Genomic DNA, 22,278 nt, shown 5'->3' with positions numbered 1-22,278 from the left:
ACGACGACGACGACGACGACGACGACGACGATGATGATGATGATGGTGATGATGATGATGATGATGATGATGATGATGATGATGGTGATGATGATGATGATGATGATGATGATGACGATGGTGATGATGATGATGATGGTGGTGATGATGATGATGATGATGATGATGATGATGATGATGATTTTTTTTATAGACAGTCCTACTTTGATTTTGAGATCATGACTACCTTTTGGATAATGCCACAATTTAAATAAGTTTCTGTATCAAAATGCCAATGGTATGAATTTGTGCATACAAGCACTTGGTAAGTCAGCTTATCCACATGCACCTGTATATGGTATATTAGTTTAAACAATATTTTATTCATTAATCAAAATAATCAATACATATACAAATATTTTTTTTATGGGATGGAAAAACAAGCTTAAAGCTTATATTAATTCCTTTGCCATTTACATACAAAGGCAAATATAAATCTTCGAACTGGAACACCTTACATCAATATGAAATGAAATAATGATATTTATTGGTTACAATTAAAATCAATAGACATATATACATGTGGTGACTAGAATTAATAGTAGAAATAAACAACAGTGACACCTGTAAATAAAATTACTTTATAGAGCTACGCATAAATGTATGTCATTATACATTCGATAGATGACATAATGGGTTCAAAAATATCAGCTAAAACGTTTACTTAGCTTAATATAATTTTGTACTGTCAAGAATAAGTATCATTTCCCCATAGCAAAGGTTTTTTTTCAGTTAATATTATATCTAACTGAAATAAGGTATTTTGTCTGATAATGTTGTACTTGTCACACGATAGTAAAAATGGTAAGTACTTTCTACTAACCCACAAGAACATAATGGACTTTCCTCTAAATTTGTAATAGATACATAATGGGTACGAGTGTTGTATCGGATATATCACACGAGTGCGTAGCACGAGTGTGATATATGCGATACGTCACGAGTACCCATTTTGTATCTGTTTTATCCAATGACAGCCGAGGTTTTGTCACCCACGTGCCTAGGGGTGGAGCTATAAAATTGATCAGAACCTGTCACTGTGATATGTTTCCCGCCAATTTCTGACACGTTTCGTTTTCTGTCACAGTAGCCCATTCATTTCTAGTGAGACTGTCAACCATGACGGATCAGGTACTGATCACTGATGTCGATGTGTTCACTGACCTCGACGATATAATATTATCACAGGCCGTAGACAAGTATGAGTATGAACTGGAAGATAGTGACACGGCAGCTACTGACATTGGAATATTTGATACCAAGGAATTAACTCAACCAATTGGTGTAAATAAACTGAATGGTAATGTGAAAAACATGTGAAAGACTGCAGGATTCGAGGGAACGGTAACCGCTCCGGAAAGAGGACTTGCGCTACTTCCCTTTACCAAGCAGGTAAGTCTAAAATCATATCGTTTGAACAAACTGTGAAATGAAGTATTTTTCGTAAATTTCGACGTTCACAATGTCACAAAATCCTTTCAAAATCTGTGAAATTATTTAAATACATCGATGAATCGGTTAATCGGTATTTTTAGCCTCGCGTCCTGTTATCATTTTCATCACTATTTTGTTTATGATAAGATTTGTGTGCAACGAAAATGTATGATTACATTTGGCGTAATCTGTATAACCATTTTTTTTTAAATGACTGAAATTTTATATGTAATCATGAATGCGTTTTTTTTTTTACTGATCTGTTAAAATATACTGAACAGGGTTTTATATTCTGTTTCGTCAGGTTTTGATGAACAACTCAATATGGACAGGACGGAACATCGCAGCACGGCTGTACGTTCATACAAAGTGAATAAAGAAGACAACAAAGAACATTTCTAAACGGCACTCGTATTTCATTAAATTTTGTTTAAAATGTATTTCCTGTCTTTGTTCATTTGTCACGCCCACATTTGAAATTGGCCCCGCCTCAGGACTGAGGCATGGACCAATCAGAAATGCCATGTGATATTTCAGATATCACATATGTGATATTTGAAATATCACATAGTATGCAATATATCGCCAACAAAGATCAAAGAAAAACCGAGGCGTCATTGGATAACTTATGTATAAATGTTGTTTAAGATTACTGCATTTGAGCCTTAATCTTGTATGTAAGATTTGAAGATTTCTATTTCCAATGTTCAAATAACTTTACCTGGAATAAGATCTGATAGATAAATGGAGTTTTCTTGTGATACATTTTATGAAACTGTACAATTTTGTGATTTTCCCGTCTTTTAACTCGGATAATTTTTCCCAGCCCACATCTTTATACAATAGATTTACACTAGACAACTTTGTAGCACCTGTAACTATTCTTGCTGCTTCTATTTGAATGTTTTCTAAATTTTGACACAAGTAGTTTGGTAAATTATCCCAGACAATATCAGAGTATTCCAAAATAGGTCTAATAAAAGCAAAATATATTGTTTGGAGAGAATTCCTATCAAGGGTGTTTTTTAAATTTATATTTTAAAATCACTGTATATATAATCCTCTTCGCGTCCTTTCGCCAACAGATTTCTCAGATGCTGTTACCGTGTCATCCAACCATGGAACTCCTGAATGTCGCGGCTCCATCATCATCATTCAAGTGTAGACCACACCTATATCATATAATAATATAACTGTCTGTTATAGGTTTCTGAATAAATTCTGGAAAAATCACCAAAGGAAATTTCATCCATAACTGCTTCAGGCCCTCTAAACGAGAGACCATATCAACACTCAGGGAGCTACCGATGGTGAATTTTTAGTATTGAGAAACAAACTCAATATGAATCGAATATTATACACTAGATCAGAGTATATATATGTCTCTATTATACACTAGATCAGAGTATATATATGTCTCTGACTAGATCTAGCAGTTTCCATATACATCTCGAAAGCTTAATTACGTCGTATCAAAAGCGATATAAAACAGTCGATTCAGTGATTAAAAATAAAATAATAAAATTCGATTCAATGATATTTTATTGTGGTACATTAAAAATCTAATTTCAAACACAGCATTGCATTGTTTGTAATACTTAATCAAACATACACAACTTGCAATATAAGCAGCATGATAGCCAGAGAGGTACCTGCTACAGTATACAACTTGTCTTTGATGATAGCGGACTAATCCGTGCAATGATTAATTGATAATCGTTAAATAGGTCCTACCTATATATATGACCATAGAAAACCAGGCTAAAGAAGACAGAGTATAGAATTGCGGAGAGAGAAAAGTGGCAGTTAAAGGCGTTTACTAAAGACGAAATCAATTTAAATCGTTAAGTACTTTAAATATGAAAATTTGGACAGTATAATATTTTCCTTTTCCTCATCGGATTGGACCTCGATCTGTCGTTGCACTCTGGTGGCAATCAAATCGTTCCATAATTTGATAAAAAAAAAATACACTTAAACGTAAATATGGAAGAAGGAAATTACGAAGAATTACTAACAAAGTTATCATCAGTGTTGCGAAAACAGAATACATAAACGTCTTGTATTTCGTTTGATATATTTTGTAAATTTGGTAAACCATTTGCTGCGAGCCTTAGCATTCTTCGAAGAGTGACCAATCATAAAACTCGTTACAAAACTTCAATAGGAAGCGGGAATCAAACATGACTGACTCGGGTAAGTTTAGAACAGTAAAGCTTAATTAGTAATTGTTTAACAACTGGTAATTATTCTGTCTTGTTAGAATGCGCAAGAAATATTTGCAGATTAACTCATGTGCAACCGCTACAGATTTAAATTTTCCTGATATGCTATCCATTGGTCATGCAATGTGATGTTGCTAATGTAAACTGATGGCCGACGCAGATTCTGGATTTGGAAGATGTAGCATCACACCTATTGCAATATTGACTACAAAACGAATTGGCAATCGCACATTTTGAAAGAGAATGCACAGTTCAAATTGACATTAAAAACTACAATATTACCTTAACAGAAATTTGAATTAAAGTTGACAGTATGTTAAAATTGTCCATTTTTGGTAAACGTCAGAATAGAAAAATAAATCTGAAATATCGCACATCAGTTGATGCCGACTGTTAGGTCTACAGCCAGTGTGATCAATGTATATGTTTTTTAGACTATTTAACTAACAGTTTTAAAGAACAATTAATTGTAAATACGAGCAAAGTCAAGTTCTACCAATTATGAGACCACACCCAGATATTTAAGTTATTGTGTATTAGCTGGTCTGTTAGTTGTGAATCCACCAGAAGGAGCTAAGGGGGCATTTTTGTATGAAATATTTTAAACAGTTCAAAATAAATTATTTGCCATACATGTATATAAATTATTTGCTTAACAATTATCAATGCAAAAAGTCAAAGGTTACATTTTAACTGTTTAAAAAATTGGACATTTTCCTTTTTTTCGTGGTTCCAAATGCTTTTTAAAATTTCTGAAAATATCATTTTCATAATGCACAAGTATCATGGATATTACAATTGGCACTGTAACTTTCTGTAAGGTTTGAGTTAAATTGCTACTTCTATTTAATTTCATTTGTTACTTATTATTTCTTTTACAGTTTGAAAAACAATCAAAAATATTATGTAACTTATCTCCATTTAACAAATACAATATACAAATAATCAATTCGTAGGTTTGATGGTTACATGTAAATGCATAAAATTGTAGACAAATTGTACATGTTATGATGTTCACATGTCATGAAGTAAATGGCAGCTGTTCGTTACCCACTAATTTTGTGCAGCTGTTTGGTTCTTGTTTATGTCCGCACCAAGGATAAATGACATTATAATAGAAGATATCAAATGTTTAAGAATAGTTTTTTTTTTATATTTATATCACAAAAGAAACAAATTAATGTTATAATGTAAATATAAACTGACTAAAATGAAAATAAGTGCAATATTTATTTTATATATATATACATGTATATGCGTACACATATTTCAGAAACTAAATAACCTTTGATCCACATATGCTAGGTTGATTATAATAATATTTCATAATGAATCTCATCCTTAGATTTGTATAGCATTCACATTAATTTTTAAAATGGAATTCAGTAGAAAGTACGATCCACAACTACCTACAAATCTGACAATTAAATACAATGTGTTTATATATGTATGATCCACATTCGATGTCATGTTTCTGAAGAGTTCACTGTACATGTATACAGCTTCTCTTGAGGCTAATGGGATAAAGTTTAAAAGGGGCTAATGCATGTTAGTCTTCACTGACTAGTTGGGACCAGGTACTCAGGCTATAAATATACATGGTAATGGAAATTGTGCTGTTAAGGTAGATCCAAAATGGTAAAATCAAAATACACTTGACTGCCTTTAAAATAATCCAGACGAGGCTTTCATCTAGATAAAAAGAAATTGTAACAAAATGTTTCAAAAATGGTAAATGCAAGGTAAAAATTTTTTTTATATATGAGCAAGTGTAACACATATTTATATATATATATATATATATATATATAAGTGCTTTCAGTCACCTTAGGAAAGTTCTGTCAATTATCTACTGGATAAATTTTATGTCCCCCTTCACAATAGTTGTCAAATCTAGCTTTATAGTTACATTGTTGTAGATTACATGTGAATTCCCCCTTGGGTACATTACACCATTGATGGGATAAAGGTACAATGTCTGTCGCTATGACCTACATTTCCCACATAACCAATTTTAGAAGGAGAACAATTTTAGTCCAAACACTGGTAAAGTCAGTTGTCATAGACAACAATGATAAAACTTCATTGAAAAGTGCAAACAAAAAACACATTAATTACTTACGTTCCTTTAACTTTTTATGTGGTTAGCCTGAATTTTACTGGTTCATGCAGTGTAGTATTAGTAAAGCAATCAGTAAGAAAAAATACCCAAATCTTTCAGCCAAGTTGTGATACTTAATATAAATACATCCATTACGACCATTAGACCCTTGAGAGTATATTTTTCTGACTTCCAAAATGATATAGTTGACCCTTGGTTTGAACAGTCTGTATGGCCTGACCATTCAGATTTCTGAAAAATAGTTACATATGTATTTGACTTCTGAAATTGCTAAATATAGTCACCTGGATATTCTGGTACTAATTCACACAATGTCTATATCATATTATATAATATTATATATACATAGACTAGTCCAGGTTTTTTTCACTATTGATTTTGGGTATTGGGCCCATATCTTTGAATAACTCTGGGAAACTGGGTGACAGAATCTGAAATTCGGCAAAGTAGCAAAACATTCAATCATAACCAATAGGGACATTTTATCCCGTGTACATCTACTGTAGCTCATATTCTTTACTGAAGCAAATTAAATACACAACCATCTGAACCCAGGGGTGACTTTCAACAAGTTCCTATGGGAAAACACCATCAAGATTTTTGACAAATTGTTAAACTACTTTTACTTTGGGAATTTTTCAGATTATGAAAAATTTAAAGGCTTTGGCATTGAGAAGGATTTCCTATCCTGCCTCAAATCCTGCAGAAAAAAAGCCCCTGATGGATGAATACTGTTGAAAATAGTTTTCATCTGAATGAGCTAGAAGCAAAGCTTATAAAATGTAGCATGTATGTATTGTATCACAGGACAAAAAAGGATGTATTTATATATATAAACCGCTAGGTTGGCATATGGCCAAGCTTGTTTTCTGCTGGCTTTTAGCAGGAAATGTATATTGTTCTCAAGGCTGGCAGGTTAATTGTGCCCTCATACAAATGTGTAATAAACAATATTGATCAAAGTTTAGGTAGATTGTGTTTCACCTGAAATAGCCTATACAGGTAGCCTAATTACACGTAGACAGGTATGTAGATACTAGACCAACCTGAATTATTCTTAGTCACGTACGTTTGACCAGTCCATAAAAAATGCCAACACATACAAATATTTCGTAGTGAAATATGTTAGTATCTGTGTGTTGAGATTTTCAAAACATTCTCCAAGTTACTGGTACATTGTGTAAGAGTATATATTATTCTGTCCAAAAACTGTGATTTTACTCAGGATGCAGCATGTTACTACCTATGACCCCTGGAATACCACAGTAGACTTAACATTTTTCCTTCTTTAGGTCAATTCAATGCCACAAAAGGGTTGACATTTGGGATATGTACCTTTGTGTGTACACAAGACCATTTAAAGTACTCTTGGGTATAGATTTACTGTCGATCCATGTACTGGTGGCAGGGTAGTGTTGGAGGTACTGTCTGGATAATTGTTCTGCTGATTGGGAAAGGAAGCGACTGACTGTGGTGTCAATCAGCACATGAACAAGTTTGATTGTGAAGGACAAATATCGGATATTACAGAGGCAGGATCAGTAACCATTTTGTTTGATCGTATCAAATTTAATATTGATGTGGTTTTAGACATTTGGTCGCGAAGTTTAGATCGGATAACTGTATATTGGCTATTGTAATGGTGCTGTCATTTATTTGTGGAACGGATCAGTGTTGATTCTTATCAAATAGAATTGATCATGACATAATTTGTTAAAAGTATAGCTCTACTCTAGATTTTCCAATATATCTTTAAACAATAGCTGTCAAAATTGTAAAAATAAAACCAACAGATTTTGAAAATTGCAGTTACTGGATAAGTGCATATTTGTGATTTTATGATCGGAAAGATTTGTTGGAATGAAAAAATTGTAAAGTATCAATGACAGCATACTGTATACTGATTGAGTGATAACAGAAATGGTTTAGTGAAGGGATTGGACATGATGACATAATACTCTACACTTGTGTGGAGATCAAACTACTTCTCACCGGAGATACAAAATATTGGAATAATGAGACAGAAAAAATGTAAGTACATGTTTCTTACAATAGTGTTGGGAATCACTATCTATGTCATGATCGATTGTTGCCATTTCTTCAACGATCGATGATCAATTATTGATTGATCATGAACAGAAAGGAAATATTGGCAAGAACATTAACCAAAATAGGGGAAAATGTTGTAGATATATTTGAAGGCATCTAGCTTTATTTTTAAATATTGTTTTAATGCATTTTTATTTCAATTTACCAGTGATATTGTTCATTTATTAATTATTGAAATCTTTAAGGATATATATAGTTTTATCAATAATCCTGTTGTCACTTTAATATAATAAAGTTGAAAATCAAATTAAAACCTGTTTTACTAATCTTGTACGTATACTGAATAATAAAATGTCTTGAAGATTTCTGATCTGTTACAAAATTATAATCATTTTTAAATATTGCTTCAGAATTTACAATTAAAAGAAACGACTATAAAAGTGTTTAAAATGGTATAATTTGATTGACATCTAGGATTTGTTCTGTTGATGGTCATATCAGAACTAGACTACATTCATTTTTTTGGGACGTTAATGTATGAATACAGATAATTTTTATCCCATTCTGCAATTTCTTCTATGATGGTAGGCATATAGGTATATATGGTATACGGGGGAGGGGGACATATAGTTTTCTTCTCCATCTGTCTTTTACTTATGATGCACACCAAAGTTTGTCAGTATTCTAGCGGCTTCATTCCTTCAGGAGCCAGTAGGGGACATGTATTGCCCGGGTATGCTTTTTTTTCAGGTCATTGTGACATTTTTTGTACATTGTTTTCCATATATGTTGCCTAAGTACACCCAACTTCCAAGGATGGTTTTGTACTTTTAAATCCCCCCAAACCAGTCCCTAATATCTAGGTCAATGCTATTGTTAAAGATACATCAGTAGATTGTTGAGAATTTGTGTTAGGGATAATGTTGGTATTGTTTGTCTTCAACAGTGGGGACATTGTTGGTGTAAATACTAGTAATACCCCCTACAGGCTAGCAGTACATACTAGTAATACCCCCTACAGGCTACAGTACATACTAGAGATGAAATCGGTTAAAGAGGATATAACAAATATTTGTACTGTTATATCATAATGTTAGATTGTTCATCATTAAGACCAGTATATATACAGTATAATATTTTATAAAGATTAGTTATACTATGCTAAAAGAAATGAGATTAATCCGTATTGATAAACGGTAGAAATCATCATGACATGTCTTCTTCATTTCCAACAGACAAGGCCATAATAGAAATGTTCTCTTGTAATAAGATGTTGGTATAAAATTAGATAGAATTGAAAATCTTATGTATGAAATACAAAAAATAAATCAGTTTTGTATGTGAATTACAACACCTTATAATGAATTATGTACATGTATTACCATAATGTTAGCTGACTAATAATTTGCAATTTGACATTCTTTTACAAAAGGACCTAGTGTTGGACCTCCGGCCTTTAGGCTTCATTTAATCTATCTTTAACCAAGGCATTTTGGTGTAAAGGACATGGATTTGGTCCTCAAGCTTTGTAACTTATTAATTATTAAAAATATTTTTAAAGATACATTGTAGTAACAAAACTAAAATATGTGGAATTTCAAGGTATTGTGGGTAGACAGGTTTATCTTAATGATATGTTGTGTTCAACAGGGTGTCAGATTAGACAGGTTTATATTACTGATATCTTGTGTCCAACAGGGTGTCAGTTACATTCAAGACTTTTAGATAATAATAACTTTGAGTTTTATAAACAGCTATTTCACAGCAACATAACACTCTCAAATTGGTTCACAAATTATTATCTGTGGTGACCAGCTAATGTCTTTCTCAAGTCCCAGGGGAGCTGTTAGCTGGAGCTGTCAGTGCTAACAGCTTACACACAACATTTATTGCACTGCCCTACCACTACCCTACCATTACCCTACCACTACACTACCACTACCCTACCACTGCCCTACCACTGCCCTACCACTGCCCCACCACTACCCCACCACTGCCCTACCACTACCCTACCACTGCCCTACCACTACCCTACCACTGCCCTACCACTGCCCTACCACTACCCTACCACTACCCTACCACTGCCCTACCACTGCCCTACCACTGCCCTACCACTACCCTACCACTACCCTACCACTGCCCTACCACTACCCTACCATTGCCCTTCCACTGCCCTACCACTGCCCTACCATTGCCCTTCCACTACCCTACCACTGCCCTACCACTGCCCTACCACTGCCCTACCACTACCCTACCACTGCCCTACCACTGCCCTACCACTGCCCTACCACTACCCTACCATTGCCCTACCACTACCCTACCACTGCCCTACCACTGCCCTACCACTGCCCTACCACTACCCTACCACTGCCCTACCACTGCCCTACCACTACCCTACCACTACCCTACCACTGCCCTACCACTACCCTACCACTACCCTACCACTGCCCTACCACTACCCTACCACTGCCCTACCACTGCCCTACCACCGCCCTACCACTGCCCTACCACTGCCCTATACCACTACCCTACCACTACCCTACCACTGCCCTACCACTACCCTACCACTACCCTACCACTACCCTACCACTGCCCTACCACTACCACTACCCTACCACTACCCTACCACTGCCCTACCACTGCCCTAACACTACCCTACCACTGCCCTACCACTACCCTACCACTGCCCTTTTAATAATCTTTCTTATTTTCATTTAACAAATGTGTTCTATTTATATACAATGTACATTGTGTCAGTTTCTTTAAAAATCTACAAGATTTTTAATTACGTATGGAGGAAGATAACTATATTGAAAACTTACACTAATGCTGGAACATTTTAAAATACTTCAGTAAATTTAAATGACAAGGTTTTTAACGGCTTTTAAGAAAATGTATTCCTTTTTATGTTGTATTACATTTAATTCATGTGTACTGAGTGGTGTATAACAGGGAATGACTAGTAGTGATGGTGTGGCTTCTGCTGACAAAAAGATGTTGTTTCATGTTAGGTTGGTAAAAGTTGTAAAGATAAAAATAGGTTACAACAACACTTTTGTTGTCCTCTAGTCCTTTGATAGCCTCAATGATTACCAGGTTAGACAGCCTCAGTGATTACCAGGTTAGACAGCCTCAGTGATTACCAGGTTAGACAGCCTCAGTGATTACCAGGTTAGACAGCCTCAGTGATTACTAGGTTAGACAGCCTCAGTGATTACTAGGTTAGACAGCCTCAGTGATTACCAGGTTAGACAGCCTCAGTGAATACTAGGTTAGACAGCCTCAGTGATTACCAGGTTAGACAGCCTCAGTGATTACTAGGTTAGACAGCCTCAGTGATTACTAGGTTAGACAGCCTCAGTGATTACCAGGTTAGACAGCCTCAGTGATTACTAGGTTAGACAGCCTCAGTGATTACTAGGTTAGACAGACTCAATGATTACCAGGTTAGACAGCCTCAATTATTACCAGGTTAGATACTCAGTGATTACCAGGTTAGACAGCCTCAGTGATTACCAGGTTAGACAGCCTCAGTGATTACTAGGTTAGACAGCCTCAGTGATTAATAGGTTAGACAGCCTCAGTGATTACTAGGTTAGACAGCCTCAGTGATTACCAGGTTAGACAGCCTCAGTGATTACTAGGTTAGACAGCCTCAGTGATTACCAGGTTAGACAGCCTCAGTGATTACTAGGTTAGACAGCCTCAGTGATTACCAGGTTAGACAGCCTCAGTGATTACCAGGTTAGACAGCCTCAGTGATTACTAGGTTAGACAGCCTCAGTCATTACAAGGTTAGACAGCCTTAGTGATTACAAAGTTGGACAGCCTCAGTGATTACAAGGTTATGACAGTCTCAGTCATTACAAGGTTAGACAGCCTTAGTGATTACAAAGTTGGACAGCCTCAGTGATTACAAGGTTAGACAGCCTCAGTGATTACAAAGTTGGACAGCCTCAGTGATTACTAGGTTAGACAGCCTCAGTGATTACTAGGTTAGACAGCCTCAGTGATTACCAGGTTAGACAGCCTCAGTGATTACAAAGTTGGACAGCCTCAGTGATTACTAGGTTAGACAGCCTCAGTGATTACCAGGTTAAACAGCCTCAGTGATTACCAGGTTAGACAGCCTCAGTGATTACCAGGTTAGACAGCCTCAGTGATTACCAGGTTAGACAGCCTTAGTGATTACCAGGTTAGACAGCCTCAGTGATTACCAGGTTAGACAGTCTTAGTGATTACTAGGTTAGACAGCCTCAGTGATTACCAGGTTAGACAGCCTCAGTGATTACAAAGTTGGACAGCCTCAGTGATTACTAGGTTAGACAGCCTCAGTGATTACCAGGTTAGACAGCCTCAGTGATTACTAGGTTAGACAGCCTCAGTGATTACCAGGTTAGACAGCCTCAATGATTACCAAGTTAGACAGCCTCAGTGATTACTAGGTTAGACAGCCTCAGTGATTACTAGGTTAGACAGCCTCAGTGATTACTAGGTTTGATACTCAGTGATTACCAGGTTAGACACCCTCAGTGATTACCAGGTTAGACAGCCTCAGTGATTACCAGGTTAGACAGCCTCAGTGATTACTAGGTTAGACAGCCTCAGTGATTACTAGGTTAGACAGCCTCAGTGATTACTAGGTTAGACAGCCTCAGTGATTAATAGGTTAGACAGCCTCAGTGATTACTAGGTTAGACAGCCTCAGTGATTACCAGGTTAGACAGCCTCAGTGATTACCAGGTAAGACAGCCTCAATGATTACCAGGTTAGAGAGCCTTAGTGATTACAAAGTTAGACAGCCTCAGTGATTACCAGGTTAGACAGCCTTAGTGATTACCAGGTTATATTAGACAGCCTTAGTGATTACCAGGTTAGACAGCCTTAGTGATTACCAGGTTACACAGCCTTAGTGATTACTAGGTTAGACAGCCTTAGTGATTACCAGGTTATATTAGACAGCCTTAGTGATTACCAAGTATGACAGCCTCAATGATTACCAAGTTAGACAGCCTTAGTGATTGCCAGGTTATGGCAGTCTTAGTGATTACCAGGTTAGACAGCCTCAGTGATTAACAGGTTAGACAGCCTTAGTGATTACTAGGTTAGATACTCAGTGATTACCAGGTTTCTAAGACAGCCTCAATGATTACCAGGTTAGACAGTCTTAGTGATTACTAGGTTAGACAGCCTCAATGATTACCAGGTTAGACAGCCTCAATGATTACCAGGTTAGACAGTCTTAGTGATTACTAGGTTAGATACTCAATGATTACCAGGTTAGACACCCTTAGTGATTACCAGGTTAGACAGCCTCAGTGATTACCAGGTTAGACAGCCTCAGTGATTAACAGGGTAGACAGCCTCAGTGATTACCAGGTTAGACAGCCTCAATGATTACCAGGTTAGACAGCCTCAATTATTACCAGGTTAGATACTCAGTGATTACCAGGTTAGACAGCCTTAGTGGTTACCAGGTTAGACAGCCTTAGTGATTACCAGGTTAGACAGCCTCAATGATTACCAGGTTAGACAGCATCAATTATTACCAGGTTAGATACTCAGTGATTACCAGGTTAGACACCCTCAGTGATTACCAGGTTAGACACCATCAGTGATTACCAGGTTAGACACCCTCAGTGATTACCAGGTTAGACACCCTCAGTGATTACCAGGTTAGACAGTCATAGTGATAACTAGGTTAGATACTCAGTGATTACCAGGTTAGACAGCCTTAGTGATTACCAGGTTAGACAGCGTTGGTGATTACCAAGTTAGACAGCCTCAGTGATTACCAAGTAAGACAGCCTCAGTGATTACCAGGTTAGACAGCCTCAGTGATTACCAGGTTACCAGATTACTGGAAAGTATGTATTGTCACTGTCCTTATGAATAGGTTACTATTTGATTTATATTACAGACGCCGAGTCCGACGTCCTTGACCTGTCAGGCCGAAGGTTACATAGAATTGAGGTGCCACCCGGCCTTGATCCTGCTACCATTATTTGTGACAAGAACAATGTTTCCAAGATAGAAAATCTGGAACGATGCCACAACCTAAAACAGGTGCTTTATCATTCTTACAATACACCTTTTTATCTTTTATTTTTTTCCTAAAATAAGAACTTTGTTGTGATTGCCAACCTGCCCTATTGCCTGATTTTGAACCCGTAGTTCAGTTGTCAGTATAATTTTTTAGGTCACCTGAGACAAAGTCTCAAGTGACCTATTTTAATCACCTTTTGTCCGTCGTCGTGCATCGTCCGTCGTGCATCCGTAAACAATTTACATTTTTGACTTCTTCTCCAAAACCCCTACACCAAATTAATTCAATGAAATTTGGTAGGAAGCTTCTATGGCTAAAAGTCAACTAAAATTGTGAATTATATGGTCCCCACCCCCAAGGGTCCTTAGGGGCGGGGTTAAAAAGGATCAAATTGACTAAAACTTTAAAAATCTTCTTCTTTACTCTCAGATATGGTGGAATCAAACACTCTTCATAGATGGAAGGGTCTTAAGGTGCTTTACCAAAATTGTGAATTTCATGACCCAGGGGTCACATGTTTGCCCCTGGGGAGGGGGTAAACTTTACTATTGTTTATATAGGGAAATCACATTTTTGACTTTTATTTGTTGGATTTGTAATGGAATTCATTCTAATTTGGCTAACATTATCAGCATGGGATGACAGTTTGATGGCATGCACATGTTGGCCCTGACTGACCCCCAGGGACTGATGGGCGGGGCTAAAAAGGGTCAAATTGACTGAAGTTTCAAAAATCTTCTTCTCAAGACCCAATTAAGATAGATGACCCCCAGCCCAGGGGCTGATGGGCGGGGCTAAAAAGGATCAAATTGACTGAAGTTTTAGAAATCTTCTCAAGACCCAATTAAGATAGAATCAAATACTCTTCATAGGTGGAAGGGCCTTATGGTGCTTTACTAAAGTTATGAATTTCATGACCCTGGAGTCTCACGTTTGCCCCTGGGGAGGGGGTAAACTTTACTATAGTTTATATAGGGAAATCACATTTTTGACTATTATTTGTTGGATTTCTATTGGAATTCATTCTAACTTTGTTAACATTATCAGCATTGGACGACAGCTTAATGGTATACACATGTTGGCCCTGACTGACCCCTAGGGCCTGATGGGCGGGCTCAAAATGGGTCAATTAAATTAACTGAAATATTTCAAATCTCAGGTGACCATTAAAACCCATGGGCCTCTTGTTTGTTTTTCTGATCATAACTTTTAAATTGTTCTTACGTCACTCTTCAGCTGTCTCTGTCTGGGAACAGACTGGTGAGGATGACCGGGATAGGGAAACTGAAAAACTTGACCGTTCTCAATCTACCCAACAACAGTATTGTGGCTGTGGAAGGTAAGTTATCTCGCTTTTGTCAATATTACTAAAACTTGACAAAGGTAATTTAATTGCATAACTGTCAAAAATATTTTCAACGGCTGACACATAGATTATCATAGAATCCTTTGTCAAGAGGTGAGAACATTCTTTACAGAAGTGATACTATAAATGTGGTAATTTATGTGTGGGGAAATTAATTAATTCCAGAACATGTGCAAAAGAAATAAGGTACATTGATTGCCAAAATGCCCCTTGGCCTACATGATATAGTTTACCTATAGTATATATATGCAAAATTAAGCCACCACGGAAATTACTGAGTTAGGAAATTAAACCACCACCATTTATACATGTATTGAAGGCATGGACCATATTTATCTGTTTATAAACAACACAACAAACAGTAGTGAAGTTCAAAAAAATTATTGAATGAACCTATAACTTGTTCAGGCTTAATTACTTAAACTTTTGGCATTCTTAGGGGCTGCTCATTCTTACACTGAATTACATCAAAACTACTTATAATATTACATAATAAGTTTAACTCACAACAAGAAAAGATACATCTAAACAGTTAAAATACTACTGATACTAGTGGGGCATGCAACCCCCGAGCTTGAGCGGTCACAAGCTTAGCTATGACTGTATAAAGAAAGGAGAGATCTCGTTAACTTGAGCGATCTCAAGTCACATAGGAAGCAGCTGTTAGCGAAATAGCAGGCAGCCCTGCTAGACTGCTCAGATGATGCGACCCCCAAGCTTGAGCGATCCCAAGCTAAGATTGACATCAGAAATAAATACACAAAACATAATGAATTGGGGACAAGAAATTTCCCGAATGAAAAGTCCAAATCGAAACAGGTTATATGATTTATCTGTCAATTAACTAATCCCGGGTAATGTCTATTGTCGTTTAGTGTAAACATCCTAACAAATTCCATTTAGGTGTCCTGCATTTAGCCCACCTTCTACTTTTGAGTCAAACTTTATCATTGTTCCCCTGTACTTGTTACAGAGTATTTACTGTAAGTATGCCTACCGTATATACCATTATAACTGTAGGCATTGTTCCCCTGTACTTGTAACAGAGTATTTACTGTAAGTATGCCTACCGTATATACCATTATAACTGTAGGCATTGTTCCCCTGTACTTGTTACAGAGTATTTACTGTAAGTATGCCTACCGTATATACCATTATAACTGTAGGCATTGTTCCCCTGTACTTGTTACAGAGTATTTACTGTAAGTATGCCTACCGTATATACCATTATAACTGTAGGCATTGTTCCCCTGTACTTGTTACAGAGTATTTACTGTAAGTATGCCTACCGTATATACCATTATAACTGTAGACATTGTTCCCCTGTACTCGTTACAGAGTATTTACTGTAAGTATGCCTACCGTATATACCATTATAACTGTAGACATTGTTCCCCTGTACTTGTTACAGAGTATTTACTGTAAGTATGCCTACCGTATATACCATTATAACTGTAGACATTGTTCCCCTGTACTTGTTACAGAGTATTTACTGTAAGTATGCCTACCGTATATACCATTATAACTGTAGGCATTGTTCCCCTGTACTTGTTACAGAGTATTTACTGTAAGTATGCCTACCGTATATACCATTATAACTGTAGACATTGTTCCCCTGTACTCGTTACAGAGTAAATACACCTACCATATAAAATACACCTACCGTATAAGGGCATGAAACATTATCGTATATTTCAAGTTGAAATATGCTGACCTGGACCTTACATTTTGAGAAATGACTTGATTCTCATGTTTTGTTAATACATTTTAATATGTAGAAGGCCATGTTTATAAGATTGCTATAACACAATGTCATATATCTGTCTTTTCTCTAGGTTTAAAAGAACTTTTGCAGCTGGAATGGTTGAACTTATCGGGAAATAGCATCAAGGTGAGGAAAATGCACAAAAAACAATATACTCTCACCTTAAGTGAATCTTTTGTGAACGCAGTTTCATAGCTGTAATGTAGATGACCTAATTGTGAAGATTGCAATTTAAAGAAGAAAAAAATAGGTAATATATTCTTGTATGTTTAAAAAAAAATCTGATGAAATAATAATCTAAAGTGAATTTTGTTATTATATTGACAGGCCATGGAGAATCTGAATACCAACATCAGCCTAGGTCATCTGGATCTATCCGACAACAGTATATCTTCCCTGTCGGACATAACACACCTGAGGAGTCTCCGGGTAAGGCTGTTACATCTTCTGTACTCCCCCACACCCTGATATCTTCCCTGTCAGAAATAACACACCTCATGAGTCTCCTGTTTAGGCTGTTACATCCTCTGTATACCCCCACAACCTGACATCTTCCCTGTCAGAAATAACACACCTCAGGAGTCTCCGGGTAAGGCTGTTACATCTTCTGTACTCCCCCACACCCTGATATCTTCCCTGTCAGACACAATACACCTCATGAGTCTCCTGGTAAGGCTGTTACATCCTCTGTATACCCCCACACCCTGATATCTTCCCTGTCAGAAATAACACACCTCATGAGTCTCCGGGTAAGGCTGTTACATCTTCTGTACTCCCCCACACCCTGATATCTTCCCTGTCAGACACAATACACCTCATGAGTCTCCGGGTAAGGCTGTTACATCCTCTGTATACCCCCACACCCTGATATCTTCCCTGTCAGAAATAACACACCTCATGAGTCTCCTAGTAAGGCTGTTACATCCTCTGTATACCCCCACACCCTGATATCTTCCCTGTCAGAAATAACACACCTCAGGAGTCTCCGGGTAAGGCTGTTACATCTTCTGTACTCCCCCACACCCTGATATCTTCCCTGTCAGAAATAACACACCTCATGAGTATCCTGGTAAGGCTGTTACATCTTCTGTACTCCCCCACACCCTGATATTTTCCCTGTCAGACATAATACACCTCATGAGTCTCCGGGTAAGGCTGTTACATCTTCTGTACTCCCCCACACCCCGATATTTTCCCTATCAGAAATAACACACCTCAGGAGTCTCCTGGTAAGGCTGTTACATCCTCTTTATACCCCCACCCTGATATCTTCCCTGTCAGAAATAACACACCTCAGGAGTCTCCAGGTAAGGCTGTTACATCTTCTGTACTCCCCCACACCCCGATATTTTCCATGTCAGAAATAACACACCTCATGAGTCTCCTGGTAAGGCTGTTACATCCTCTGTACTCCCCACAATCTGATATCCTCCCTGTCAGACATAATACACCACATCTGATATTCTCAGTAACAGATATAACATACCGTAGAAGTCTCTGTGTAAGTCAGTTAAATCCCTCTGCTCTTCTCCTCTCTCTAATATGGACTCTGTATGGAAATGCAGCTGCCTATCAGTTATCACAGGTCCTTACAGTCCCTAAGTAGAGCTAACATGTAGTCATCTCATTCTCCTAGCCTAGACCATTTCACAAACAATATTTTATTTTGCTCCACGCTAGGCCCTATTTATGTCTTTGAAATTGACCTTGATCATCTTAATTTAACTAATTAATCAAAGTTAACTTCTGAATAGCAAATATATATGTTTTGCTTCATATAAAAAGTCATGCACAATGCTGTTTGCTTTGTATGCATAATAAATGTATTTTGAAAAGTTGAAACGGGTATATGCAGTACGAGTTATTTTGCAAAAGTTTAAATAGAGCAACATCATAATTCAATTGGAGCACTCTTTCAAATATCCAAAGGGTGAAGTTGTCTCTGTATTTTAGTAATACATCATATTTTAGAAATGTGATATCTTTTTGTTTCTATTGAAGATAATTCGGTGATATTTTTTACAGACACTTCTTCTCCATGGCAACATTCTGACATCACTGAGAACAGTCCCACAGCATTTCCCAAAGTCCATAGCTATCCTGTCATTGGCTGAAAATGAAATAGGAGACATCAATGAGGTGAGTGGAACACCTAGTATTTCAGTATGGTTTGTAGTGGAAATCAAATTTTGAGTTATCTCCCTTCCTTTGACATACTGATATGGTACTCGCACAACAGTAAACTAGGTAAATTTACCAGCATAACAAAACTTCAAAACTGTGGTCCTCACAGATTTCTACATATATAAGTCCTACTGCAATGATACAAATTTCTCAACATATTCATCATTTGCTGAATATAACCATTTTTCTTGGTATTCGTACTTTTGAAAATTATGGATGTGAAAAACTTCACTTTCATGTTTTGCCCTAAGCTTAGTTTCTCTGAAAGTTCCAAGTGTTATTCTAACCAAGCTGGGAATATACTTACATTGAAGTATGGACCTATCTATGAAATGCATGTGTTCATTGTATTTTTGGGTTAAACACTCAGGTTTTGAGAATTTGCTGTAAGATCTTCTTTATTCATCCATTTCACTGAAAAATATCAATTTATAGTAAAACAGGTCCTGTTATGTATCAGACAGGTTTCAATGAAAGAGGAATATTTTTCAGTGAAAAAAAATCACGGAGAATTATTAAAAAATCTGAACACAATTACAAATCTAATAAAGTGTAATTGCTTGCTGTTACCTAACTGAACTGGAAGGTTGGAAGTTATACCCTCTCTTTCGTAAGGGGGGCATATAGTTTGCCCATCTCTGCCTTGTCCCGTTTGATCCTGTCACATCATGTCCTGTCCGTCCTGCCCGATTCAATGTAAACACTCAACAACTTCATTCTCTGAAAGATTTTGGTCAAACAACTTCATTCTGTGACATATTTTGGTCAAACAACTTTATTCTTTGACAGATTTTGGTCAAACAACTTCATTCTTTGACAGATTTTGGTCAAATTTCATACAAAGGTCAAGTATGAGTATATTTGTGTTTCAGGGTTCCAAGGTCAAGGTCACACTTGCTTTACATAGAAAATCATCAAATGATTCAATTTAAATGCTAAATCTTAGCAATTTCATTCTTTTTAGCTCACTGGTTATGAGTAACTGTGAGCTAATAATACTGTACCCCCGGCATCGGAGTCAGCGTCCCACCCCACTTTAAAGTTTTTGGGATCAATTTTTGGAAAGCTTCGAAGTCCAAAAGTATACACCTCACACCCTTCTAATTTGGTTTATACATTCATTAGTCTAAAATAGACGTCTAGGAGTAATGTTATGACAAAATAATGCAGAAAAAAATTGTGATTTTTTTCGCATTTTACCATTTAGTGGACTTAATTTTTTTGGCATTAAAACCCTCTTTAAAGATTTTGGGGATAAGTTTTGGAAAGCTTGTAAGTCCACACCCTTCTTATTTGGTTTATACATCCATAAGAGGTCTAGGAGCGATATTATGTGACGCACAATTTCAAAATGACATGCTTATACATATTTAAAAAATGAATGCATAGTGTGATTGCTGCTGCCTGTGAGCTTTCGCAATCATTGATTGCACTTGTTTGAATTTTGGTCAAACTTTATGCAAAGGTCAAATGGCTGCAGGACATTATGTCGTACAGACATTTTTTTCTCCCTTAGGGTGTCTTTTCTTAAGCATTTCTCTTGGTGGAAGGTCTGAATGACTAGAGCCCCTGTGAGATAGCTAGCTTTACAATCTACCACTAATTGAATCTCTCCATCACAATCTAGAACACAGCCATTGTCTCAAGTTGTACTGTAAGTACTGTTTAACCTGTCATTAGTTTCCTGTCACCAAAGGGAGAGTCACAGATACCATTTGTAGCACTAAAATGACCCAGAAAGATTTTTTTTTTACACCAGAGTGGAGGAATCATAGACTCCCTCAGCTTTCATGTCTTCAGTTGTACTTGAATGGAGCCAATATAAGGGCCATTTTATAGTGCCATCTCATTGAAATATGTTGTAAGCCCAATGGTCTGATATCAGTCTCGATCCATCATATATACTGACACAGGAACGGGTCTGATGTGTTACGTGCATCCAGTCATTGATGAACATTAAGCTGGTAGCTTCAGTATTCTAATTTATAATGCTCAAGGTTTAAAAGTGAGGCAGAATCAAAGTTTGTTTGTTGGGTTTAGCAACCCATGAACAGCCAGTGTCATTTTGAGGCAGGGTATTATTGTAGTAGTTGGTGATTACCTCATTAAACAACATGCAATTAAGTGATGAGTGGAAAGTGCCTGGCCAAAGAATGAGACACCGACCACACAGACTGACCTGTTTCTCAGCTTCCCGAGAAACACAAGCTGCCACAAGTAAAGAGCAGTATCAATGAGACATTTGGAGGTCAAAAGAATTTCAGAGAGAAGAGATGAACCTACCGATATAATCCCAAATTTTGTTTCCTTTTATGTATCATACAGTGAAGACAGCAGGGACTAATTTTATTCTGTATCAGCAAAGACTGACCATTTGTTTAAACTACAAGGGTAATCATACGACAAATAAAATCTTCTGCCTAATCGTTTTACAATAAGATGTTCTATTTGTGTTATTGATATACACACCCTTTAATTATATAGGCTTAGCACTTTACCAATAGATTTGCTACCTTATCAAAATGATTTCCAATATACATAACAGCTCCATACAGTACTAGAGTTCTCTATTACTATAGAAAAAGCTATTTTTAAATATATATGACCTTATAGTCAGGACCATCTCCAAAGTTCTGTCTGATTATAAATAAGAATGACCTCCATATGTGTGAAACGTCTGCAGGCAATCAACTATTGGAGAAAAGGAACAAATATATGGCTTCGGATCTCAATCTGATAAAAATGAAAAATGACCAATTGAATCGGTCGTTACTTTCTCAATAGACCCATAAACACCTATACACACCATTAATTTTGTGCAGACCAAACAATGTTTTATCTGATGACAAAAGGCAATGCTGCATTGCCTGCCAAGCCGACATCTCAGCATGGGGTCCGGAGGAAGCACAATCGATTTAGTATTGATATCATTGATGGGATTTTATTTCATCGCATATCGTGAAAGTAAAGGAGTAAATGTCTGTTATGTTTATACTTCATCCACTGGTTGATTCTAGACTACCTGGTATGTTAACAATATTTGTCCTC

The 22,278-nt window shown here is 36.8% G+C and overlaps 1 protein-coding gene and 1 long non-coding RNA gene across 2 annotated transcripts in view; both read left to right on the top strand.

Annotated features, from left to right (window-relative positions):
* The first annotated feature begins 1,379 nt into the window (after positions 1–1,379).
* LOC117328554 lies at positions 1,380–1,913 on the top strand. The gene is made up of 2 exons (XR_004532978.1): positions 1,380–1,431; positions 1,778–1,913. It is a non-coding gene; the product is annotated as an uncharacterized LOC117328554 (long non-coding RNA).
* Positions 1,914–3,650: 1,737 nt separating this feature from the next.
* LOC117328358 (centrosomal protein of 97 kDa-like) overlaps positions 3,651–22,278 on the top strand; it is a 41,348-nt gene continuing 22,720 nt past the window's right edge. Inside the window, exons 1-6 of the mRNA XM_033885884.1 lie at positions 3,651–3,669; positions 13,790–13,935; positions 15,152–15,254; positions 17,117–17,172; positions 17,374–17,475; positions 19,072–19,185. Coding sequence (XP_033741775.1) covers positions 3,657–3,669; positions 13,790–13,935; positions 15,152–15,254; positions 17,117–17,172; positions 17,374–17,475; positions 19,072–19,185 — 534 coding nt within the window. The 5' untranslated portion in view covers positions 3,651–3,656. The remainder of the gene's footprint in view (positions 3,670–13,789; positions 13,936–15,151; positions 15,255–17,116; positions 17,173–17,373; positions 17,476–19,071; positions 19,186–22,278) is intronic.

This window comes from Pecten maximus, chromosome 5, assembly GCF_902652985.1.
Source record: "Pecten maximus chromosome 5, xPecMax1.1, whole genome shotgun sequence".
Lineage (NCBI taxonomy): Eukaryota > Metazoa > Mollusca > Bivalvia > Pectinida > Pectinidae > Pecten > Pecten maximus.
This window is presented reverse-complemented; position numbering and strand designations above follow the sequence as displayed.